The 10575-nt window shown below is 47.5% G+C and overlaps 2 protein-coding genes across 2 annotated transcripts; one reads left to right on the top strand and one right to left on the bottom strand.

The window, feature by feature from the left end:
* Window positions 1–3505: 3505 nt before the first annotated feature.
* FIESC28_10407 (uncharacterized protein) lies at window positions 3506–4641 on the top strand (the record flags this gene model as incomplete). Its single annotated transcript, XM_031164539.1, has 3 exons — window positions 3506–3689; window positions 3752–3831; window positions 3889–4641. The coding sequence occupies 3 exons, from the start codon at window positions 3506–3508 to the stop codon at window positions 4639–4641; spliced, it is 1017 nt and encodes a 338-aa protein (XP_031011403.1).
* A 1714-nt stretch (window positions 4642–6355) lies between these two features.
* Window positions 6356–9992, bottom strand: FIESC28_10406 (uncharacterized protein; the record flags this gene model as incomplete). Its single annotated transcript, XM_031164538.1, has 10 exons — window positions 6356–6463; window positions 6525–6722; window positions 6769–7049; window positions 7101–7503; window positions 7555–7826; window positions 8396–8605; window positions 8660–8783; window positions 8830–9431; window positions 9485–9507; window positions 9964–9992. 10 exons carry the CDS (start codon window positions 9990–9992, stop codon window positions 6356–6358), a joined length of 2250 nt encoding a protein of 749 aa, XP_031011402.1.
* Between the last annotated feature and the right edge of the window lie 583 nt (window positions 9993–10575).

Raw genomic sequence — 10575 nt, 5'->3', positions numbered from 1 at the left:
AGGGTGCGGGAGATCGGAGCACAGCTATAGCTGAGATTAGCAGATACCAAAGCAGATACTACGGGCGGTTCACAGGGATGCAGGTGATGTCTTTAGGTCCAGCTACTAAGTATTATCCATCATTGTCCATCATTGTCCATCATTGTCCATTATCATCTAATGAATCTCTTGAAGCTTTCTCGGTAATGGATTCAGATATTGTTGAGCTTGATATTCAGCAAAAGAAAAGGCGTATACTTAGTATCACTACTCAAGAAGCCTGGGATCGACTTGAACCGAAAACGACTGATTTAGAACCCCGCGAGACTAAGAATGCTAGAGAAGTTCGTAAGGCATGTCGAAATGGAGTGGGCAGGCGACCTGAAAGATTATCAAAACGTGTGGACCACATACGATCCATATCAAACGGAGCGGCGGTCCTTTTTGCAGCCAGTCTTGGAAAAACCACAATCGAAAATATGAAGCAAAAAGATTTCTCAGCTCTGGCAGATCAGATTGAACATCACATTGATTCATTCATTTCACCAACTCTTGAAGATCATTACAAATCCCTTGGGTTTAACAGCCTGGTCTCTCGCTATGGCCCAGGTCTTGAGCAAACTCAAGTAGAGACACATCATCAGGTATCCGAAGATCAAGCTGTTCAGCAACTGCATAACTACAGGAGAAGCTGCAACCGGCACGTACAAGATCCTGCGAGTTCGCACCCCAATACTCTCGCAGATGTACGAATAGATTCGAAACCGTTATTCTTGCTCTGTGTCGGCACACCCTCAGCTAAAAACATTAAAGATGACGATTTTCTAGGAGTGCCATTCAGCACCAGCGACATCAATGTGTTCAAACAAAACTTTCTGCCGAAAAGCTTTATGGTCAAAGAAATAGACCATATGAAAGGGAACCTGGGTCAAAGATTTATTAGACAAGATGGGGACAGACGATTTATCCATCAGACAGTCGTGGCTACGCTATGTGCTCGCGAGATCGACGGCGTCGAGGCCGAGTTCCAGTCTTGGACTTGGTTGCTAGAGCAGATACGAGAACGCACCTTGCTGGACTATGTTCAGAGTAAAGACGCATCAGACATCCTGATTCTGCTTTCGAACACGATCGTCGACTGGAAGGATATGTCAATATCCCAGGTATATGGTCATCTGCAGGTATTGGCAGCTAACCATGGGAGCCTAGCTGTGTGCCCAAGCTGGTCAGAAGCTCAGTGGACAAGTTGCAAAATCGGCGACATACGCAAATTGGATATGATTGCGCAGTACTCTGATAGGAAGTATTCTTTTCGGCCGAAGACTTGTTTGGGTATTGGAAAGTGTACGTTGACCAGTCAAGCCGGTGACAAAACGGTCGTGAAGCGAAGCTGGAGCTGTGGTGCTGGCGATGTTAAGGTAGTAGAAGGGAGTAAGGATGACAAGCTTGTTTGTTACGAACTCGGTTCGAGTCCTCGCAAACTTGATTTGAGCGAACCAATCTATTTCCATCAAGAATATATTGATTCGTTGCTTGCATTCGGCGAGTATCGAATCTTCATCTGCGAGGGCGAAATCATAGCTCGGGCATTTACAAGTTTTGAATGGGACGGTAAGCCCAAAGACTTTGCCGCCACGAAGATAGACCCGACACATTTCTCATGGTTCTCAAACGGTATTGATGAGCAGAAGCAGAAGTCAAAGGAATTGGATGACTTTGCGATATACCAGTACTCCCAGCTTCTAAATCAGTTTGACTGTCAGGAGAATTATAGATCCTTGCGCGCCGGAGTGCGGCTGGATATTGGGGTATCAGAATTGAACCGTAATGGAAGGCTTTTTGTGCTAGAAGTTACAAGACTCTGGGAAGCAGACCAGATGTCTGTGCTCATTGTTGATCGGCCGCATATCAGTATTCCAAAAAAATTGATGCCGGCTATAATCAAAGAATATAGGCCAGCTTCGAGGCCATAGAGTATTAGGAATGGATATGTAAGATAGTCATTAGATTGAACCATCAGAAAACGTGAAGCACACATCTTTCGGAAACTCAATATCAGTCCGCACATGATCCTTTTCCAACTTTAAACTTGGAGCTGATTTTGCCTGAGATACTTGATGGTTTGACGTTTCCAAAGCTTGATCAGTTCTTGTGCTTCCAGCTCTTCAACGTCAGTCTTCAATTGAGACTTTCCGACCAACTGCACTGTTAGTAAAGTCTTTCCATGGCTCGCCCTGTGACTTAGTATCTTGAAATATTGGTCTGGGACGCGAGGTTTCTCTTTGCTTTCCTCCTCACGTATGCCTCTCCTGCTTTTCCAGTAGGTGACAACTACCGCGCTGTTCTGTTTCTGGATTCTTGCCTCGTCCATCTAGGCCCCCTTTTTCTTCCGATAAAAACAGAAGAACCGGAAACCCGGTATCTTCCGTCTTGTATCTATACGGTGGCTAAATATCATGACCAGACAGTTGTCCCTGGAAGAAGAATCCTGAATCTTTGCTGGGCTATCCAAACAGTCTGTCCAATATCGTTCTAGGCCCTCCCGCGTCATGTAGGAAGCCTGGTGCGTGAATACACCACCCCATTCCTTCTTATTGTGTAGGTACTTCCTAAGCCTGGGAATGAAAGAAGGGGTTCCAACCATCGGAACTCGTAGGTTTTTGTTTTTGTTGCTAGATTTGTCTTTTTTCAATGTCGGATGAACTCGAAGTAATTCTTCAGGAACTAGGTGCCTGTGACGGGTGGCTTTGATGTATCCCCAACAAACAACCGTCACTGGGCAGAGGGTGGAGGGGTGGTCGAATAACTTGTGACATGTGGAAGAATAAGGGTTCATGGGAAGTATGGTGAAGCCGTGTATATGTTATACGCTCAAGCTATGTGGGCTTTCTTAAAGTCGCTACAACGGTGGAATCTTCAGCCGGGATGAGTCGCAGGGGTACAAGAAATATCCTCGGCCGACCCTCAACCCCGGCCAAGTTTCTCATTAGAGATCATCCCGATACAATGTGATCATGCTCCTTTCTTGATTGAAGTGCCACGTCTTGGCACGATGAAAGCTGCGGGGCGTCGGGCACCTTTTTGGTCGGCCGGCGCGGGTACATACCCGTTTCTGCAGACCCTGTCCATCATCCATCTGGCATTGTTGTTTTAGGCTAGTAGACCTAGCCCTATGATCGCGATTCCGCGCTCGAACTTTCCTTTGTCAAAGTGATTGCAGAGAAAAGAGAATAGTGTCTTGACAAGTGGGCCATGATTCTACCCTGCTGAATCAGGAAGACGGGAAATGATGTCGGGACTGTCGATTAAATGGGTCGTTTGCTTTGCGATTGTCTGTCTACACGTAGGTAATGAAACCCATCAATAAGGGTCGAGCTTCGTGACATAAAGACCCAGGGCCGCTGCTGGCAAGACTGCACCTCATTAATCCGATGCCTGGGAAGTCATAAACGGGCAATTCTACCACCACTTCCTGTCAAATATCAGCAGTTGCTCCTTGCGTGTGTCTCTATTCTGCATTCCAATCATGGTCAACGGTACAGAGGGACTGATGGCACCATCCGAGAGTCATGATGTCAATTTCGATGATCCGCAGAACACAATAATCATCTACATGAACTACTGTTTTCTTTTCTTCCAGTTTCTTGTTATTTTTTGTATTCTTGTGCAACTTGTTTACGGCAAAAGCTGTGAACGACGCTTTCGGATTTGTAAGTGTGGCCCACTACCTGGACGGATATCATGGAGAAGCCTATACTGATTCTGATGCAAGGTATTATCCTTCCAGCATGCGCACTTACGGCGGCTGCCGGATTACTAATTGCTATTGAAGATGCCACCCAGAATAACACCGTATGTCTGCCTGTCATGATATCATGTTGGAGTTGTATGCTAATAATCTGTTCAAAGCTTGTTTTCGCTGCTGTGTTACTCTTGATCTTAGGAACCGCTGTCGCAAGGTTAGAGATCTCCATTGCCTACTGCCGGGTACTTCAGACCAGCGAGTTGGCTCAAAATGTTATCCGCTTAGCAGGCGGTTTGGTGGTCATCAGCTCCATAGCTGCATGGTTCGGCCTTCTGTTTGCTTGCAAGACAATCGACGCGGCGTGGAACCTTCGACCGTCTGGAGAAGCTCAATGTATTGATCGCTATCGATTCCACATATTACAAGCTGTCACCGGGATTGTGGCAGATGTCACGGTCATGGTTGTCATGTTGACCCTCTGCTTTCCGCTCCAACAGTCGTTGAAGATCAAAGCGGTTATCCTTGCACAACTCAGCAGTGGCATACTTCTACCGATTCCTGCTGTGGCTCGGCTTGCTATCTTAGCTACTAGACACGAAGACACTGGCACGACGTTTGTACCGGCCCCAGTCATACTGTGCTATGTCATTGAAGCCAACCTCGTCATCGCCTACAGTTCAGTACCAAGCTTAAAGGAGTTTGTCAGGGAGTTCGCAAACAAGTGGTTTCGAGACGCAGCGTCTATGGTGAACAGTGCGATGGGCGGTCGTCAAGGCGGGATGTTTCGGGAAAGCATTTCATGCCTAGGTGGTGGTGGTGGGTCAACGAACAGAACCGGTTCAGTTGCCGGTGATTCAGCCCGGCAAGGAAGTCAGATCGAGCTGACTGGTTGGACTGTTGGATTGAGAGGCCCATGAGACGCAGCGAGTTCACCTTTGGGTAGTTACTTGTCTGAAATTGACGGAGCATGTAATGTTGATAATATTACAGCATCCCGTGTCCCTCGTCCCAAAGAAAAGCAATGCAATGTCGCATCTAGTCTGGAAGTCCCGGCGGCGCCATGGAGGTTGCTTGACGTTGTAGGGCGCTTACCACGCTTGGCTAGTGCATATACAAAGACTGTGTTGATCAGCCCACTCTGTGTTCAGGGACAAAAAAAAGGCTGATGCGCCGCATGCTAACGTCGTGAAAACAACGTTTGTAGCCCCGAAAAAGGTGGCTCCTCGAAACTCGCTCCACGTATGTCACAAGTACCCCCACGTTATAATTAAACAAAAGAATTCTTTTAGTGGTGTGTCGCCATTCCCTGTCTGTGACAACTTCCTCCCCGATTGAGGAACCGCGTCGCAGCGCAAGGTTAGCGCATCGGCCTGTTAGCGCCATGGCGTTGCAGGGAGGAGTGGCCGCGTACACCATGCGACGCGGCTCAATATTCACACAGTGATACCCGATTATGCAAGGGCCCCTGCCCTGGCAGATTCCACTAGCTTTGATCAGCCCTGGTCCCTGGTCCATGGTCCATGCACGCACAACGAGCACAACGAGCACAAGCTGTTGGCTGATTGAGCAACATTTTGGGCCTGTGCAGACGCCGTCATGTAGAGCGAAAGACATGGAGCCGACCCTATCAATCTCGAGAAAAGCTTTCCTCTGAAGCCAACTTATATCACCCAGATGTACAGGTACGTCGTCTTCCCACGGGTTCACCGCCACTTCCGCGTTTTTTCCCATCTTTCCAGACTATCCGTCAATGGGCACATTATTTGAGCTGATATCGGAACTGATCTTGGTCACTAAAGTGAAGGGATCGGGATGCGCGACACAGGGTTGGACTGGACGTGACTGGTGTTTTCACTCGCATCTGTCTTGAACACAGCGCCGGTTTCTTAGGCACTGTGTTACCTAGCGTAATTTACTCTATTCTCTAATCAACCCCAGCCGCTTTGATCAGCCGCCAAACCGCGCTCACACGCATTAAAATGGTACCGAAGAAACTTGGCTCGGGGCAGATCGAGGTATAGCATCAACAGATGTGCCAATTCCATTCATCAGTTCCGTGCGCGCTTCACATAGAGTCATCCGAGGGTCTCAAATATTTTGCATGATTCTTAGTTCTTTTAACTTCTCTGTTTTCTCTTAGCGCATAGATTTTGCGCCAAATATACCCACAGCTTTGCCAACCCTTTTGATTTTTCACTATGAGACCTCAGCGTTGGTAGAAACAAGGAGTTCAAAGCCTACAACCCAGGTTAGGATCGTGACCTCTTCGGGTCGTCTCACTTAACCCCCACAACAGTTAATGTCACAGTCAACAACGACCTAGTCTTAAGTTGTTGTGACTGTGATGACCCTTCACCCGATCGCTGGACATTCCAGTGTCACGAAAATGTGAGTGAGCGGGAAAATTGATAAATGATGTTGTCGCCCCGTCTTTTCGGCTCCTAGCTTATCATGGGTTCAAGTGAGAGAAGAAAGAAATCGGAAAGAACAGATGAAAAATCTCCACACTGGGTTCTGGAAAAGGCAGAAAAGAGAAACAGGAAATTGTCTCTAGTCCAGGCAGTAACAGGAAATGTTAATAGATCGGGGCTTCAGGCATGTAGCCCATAGTAACATGACCACCTGCTTCTTCTAACTCTCGACGATCGCACGCGTTGCAGGCGCAGCGTTGAGCAGAATACAATCGAGATACTTCTGGAAATCGGAAGCGACATCTTCTTCGTCTCGTTCGGCATCGATCTGGTATCATGTCAGGTATATCCAATCACAAATTGCAGGGTTCGTGTATTTCACGGCGTACCTCGTAATATGCATTCTGGCTTTCTCCTTTCAACTGAAGGGCGATCGCCTCGCCTCGGTTTTTGTAGCCTTCCAATCTCTTTTCCATCTTCACTTCGACATCGTCGTCTCTCTGCGAGTCCTTAGCACGCCCTAGCAGTCGACTCTTGCATACACTGGGCGAGGCGACGAGATGGATCACGCCAGAAATATTCGGAAACTACACATGGTAAGCTGGGATATCAGGTAGGTCATGGAATGCATACGATTTTCTTGTAACCTTCCCACTGTGCAGAATCATATGGAAATCCATCTAATAGAGCAACACGATAATCCCGAGAGGTAACTGCCTCATATATAAGTGCAGTGATTAACTCTGGAGATGCTGGGGTAGTCCCTTGGAGAACCCTTTCGGCCTCTTTATGATGAGGCGATTTGTCATCGTCCTTTGCACTTCGAAGCAGCTCGCCAGCCGACACGTGTCTCATGTTCATATTCGACTGCAAAGCTCGCGCGCATTGTGTTCCTTTGCCAACACCCGGCGCCCCTAGAAATATATGTTAGTGCGAGACACTCAAGTCATGGCGGAATCACTCACCTATGACCAAGACACATTTTACAGCCTGTGATCTCCATTCTTTCAGTATGCCATCGGCCTTCTTTTTGAGTTCAGGATCGCGAATTAGGTTAGCGTCTGATTGGAAACGGTCGAAATTCAAATGGGGGTACATTTTGCGATAGATGTTCGCCTGCTCAAGACGTTGAAATTTGTCGGCATCTTTGACGAGTCTTGCGGTGAGCGTACTGTCTTCACGATACTCGATGCACGATTCCCGGATAACCTGGCCCCTTTTGGGATCTAGTGAGCAGAACATAGCGTAGGCTTCATCTTCTTCAGCCCGCTTTTGTTCTGAAGTCATCTCCCCGGGGATGTGATCCCCTGTGACAGCTTCAGCGCAATCATGGAATTTGGCTATATGGAGGGCGCGGTTGAGATCGACCTATGAATATAAAATCAGTGAGTGTGCTCATACCGCATGCATGATTCTTACATCTGGCCGACTGGATGCGGAATCTTCCACGATCTCCAGCATACGATATGTATGTTGGGCGACGGTTTCGCATTGATCACCAGGCACTCCACTCTTCAGCCAGCCCCTTCGAGGAGTTTTGTTCAAATTTTCGAGATATAGACGGAGCTCCTCGGGCTCATCCATAAATGTCAAGCCCATCTTGTGATGTTGCGACAAGATTAAGAAGAAATTGAGGTGAGGCGATGCGAAAGGCCAGCTTGATTCATCTGCGGGGTAACTGTTGGAATTCTCTAAGTTCTCAAGTTCTTAACCGACATGTTACCGACGAGTGGATACAGATTGATGAACGAATGATAAAGTTATATTTTGACAGGATGACGTAGGCTTGTGTGGGGTTTCTTGTCACGCCATGAACGGAACTGGTTCAATCGTTTTGGAAATCACGGAAGCTTCCACCTCATAAAAGCGGCGTGTAGAATTAGACCGGCTTGTCTGCCAGTACATTGTAGTAAACTAAGTATCGCATCGGATGGGACTCCCCATCAACGGGTGGCCGGTCCTGCGGATCGGAACGCAAGCGATTCATCATTTTATCTTAACAAAGGACGCAGGTTCCCAACCTCACAAACACGGGTTTTGACATGTCATACCTTGACCTTGAAACATGAATCCCGTGATAAAGGACTGAAGAACGCATTGCAGATGGCACCTATGCAATGAATAGCAGAACAGTAACTACTAGTAGTTCGGACTGGTTGGTAACTCCACATAACCAAGAATATTCGTCACTGATATGCCTCCAACCACCTTAAACTATCAGCCTGCGATACAAAATGAAATCCCGAGGCTATGTCCATACTAATGTTGCTTGACAACTCAATATATTGACCACCTAGATCTGAGCTTTGTTCATCGACCGTAGGGCTATATGACTGGATAAAATTGTCGTAAGTCAGTGATGCTATCACTTCGCCGGCCTTTTCTGGTGTTTTCTTCACGTCAAATGCTTCACATAAGAGGCTATTATCAAGACTGGTCGAATCAAGAGGGTCGTATCTAACAGGCCGGTCTGTTACCAAGGTGTTAGTTACACTCACGAGTAAGTACCGTAAATCAAACATACGAAAGGATGATGTATCAAAAGGCCATTGCCCAACACTATGGAACAATCCGAGTATTGCTTGGGCCTGCTGTAGTGTCGCTCTCATGAGATCAGGTGCACGTGTTGGGTGTTTCCAGTCAGGCGCCTATGCAGTGAGTTAAAAGCAACGGATCAGGATAGAATGAGCTTACATTGTTTCCATATAACGCCCAATGCATGAGTCGCCATAGATCTCTCTCTAATAGCACCAGAATCGCCAACATCACGAGGCTGTTGCTCATGGTATTGTTCAGGCTCAGGTTGTCTTGAAGCTTATTAAGGAGGGCTGTTTCCAAAGTCGCAATTTTGAACTCTAGAAGAGAGTCCATCTGGCTCGCAAGTACTTCAGGAGCTGGAACACAGTCTTCATACCAGCCTCGCATCAACAGCCCTAACATGCCGAACAGGTAGGTTGCTTTTACGCATAGTTGCTCTTTCTGGCGGAGGAGCTGTTCGATTACGGGGTGCTTCTCGTAACGAAGAAGGAAATGCTTGATGCATTTCTCAAGATATTTATCGAAAAATCCCCGATCGATATGACCAAGTGCAACTGGTTTGGAAGTGAAGGTATCCCAATGCTCAGAGGACTTTTTGTAAGAGACCATCGCTGTCTCATCTGGTGTTTGGAAAGGCATAGCAACAACTTGCAGGAAGGGTCCGTCTTCGAAATGTCGGATGGATAGACCAATGGGCTCGATATATTCGCGCTGGATATTCATGAATCGACGCCTACCTTGGTAAAGGTCGTGCGTCCCTGCACAACGTCAGATCAATTGGGATTATAACAGTGACGCGCATAGAACATACATTTGTTGTAGATAACGGCATCACTAAGCCGATACTTGAAGCACAAACTTGGCATATCGTCGCACCGCTCACAATGTTGCTTTTCACTAAAGTATTGGCACTTGAGACCTTTCAGCATACTTGATACCTGTCTCGTCACATCCGACATACCTTTTTCTTCGCCCTGACACAAGTGAAGCAGGTACTAGTATTTGTCCTTTGTTTTGTGGCGTCAGTAAGCGAGGAATGCATTATATTGTATAATTCGTTCATTGCCTGTGTGGGCATCGGCACGTTTGCCCAATCCTTCTGCCACAGGCAGAGCTTCTCACCGAGTGAGCGGTTTTCCATGGCTGCAATCACCGAACACTCAAGCAACGAGAAGTGAGATGTTTTTGGTTCAAAAATTGAAAGTGCGGGGAACACTACACACCAAGTCACGCGCCTTGGGTGCCAGATTAGGTGTGCCAACTCAATCCGACTAAGCCAACCTCTCTTACCTGCAGCTAGCTCGGGACGTCGTATCCATTTTTCGACGTTGGGTGGATCGCACGAAAACGTGTCGCCGCCATCCTTGTTCGCTGCCAAACCTCAAAAACCTACTGCGGTCACCCTATAGGGTGTCGCCGCTATCCTTGTTCGCTGCCAAACCTCAGCGGAAAACCTATTGCGGTCACCCTATAGGGTGTCGCCGCTATCCTTGTCCGCTACCAACCCTCAGCGGAAAACCTATTGCGGTCACCCTATAGGGTGTCGCCGCTATCCTTGTCCGCTACCAAACTCGATGGCAATCTGATATGGTCATTCTGAAAGGTATCAGCGACGTCTCTGTCCCTGCCGTGCCCTGCGTGCTTCCCCAGCCACCGATTTTTCAACGTATACCTGAGCAGGCAAGGGAGATTAGCATTGTTGCCCCACCACAATAAGAATGAGCAACATGAAATTTAGGACGTCAACGTCGACGGGAATGTAGATGGTGTCTTAAAATCCGATTACAGCAGCCTCATTGGTCTGTAGCTCTAGTATGTAACAAAGATCACGAAGTGAGATGTCCCTCCCATCTCCTGTATCAACTCGAGGCTTAATCCGCGGCCCATATCTCTACTCGAGGC

This window comes from Fusarium coffeatum (assembly GCF_003316985.1).
Source record: "Fusarium coffeatum strain FIESC_28 chromosome Unknown BRIP53273_contig_306, whole genome shotgun sequence".
NCBI classification, from domain to species: domain Eukaryota; kingdom Fungi; phylum Ascomycota; class Sordariomycetes; order Hypocreales; family Nectriaceae; genus Fusarium; species Fusarium coffeatum.
This window is presented reverse-complemented; position numbering and strand designations above follow the sequence as displayed.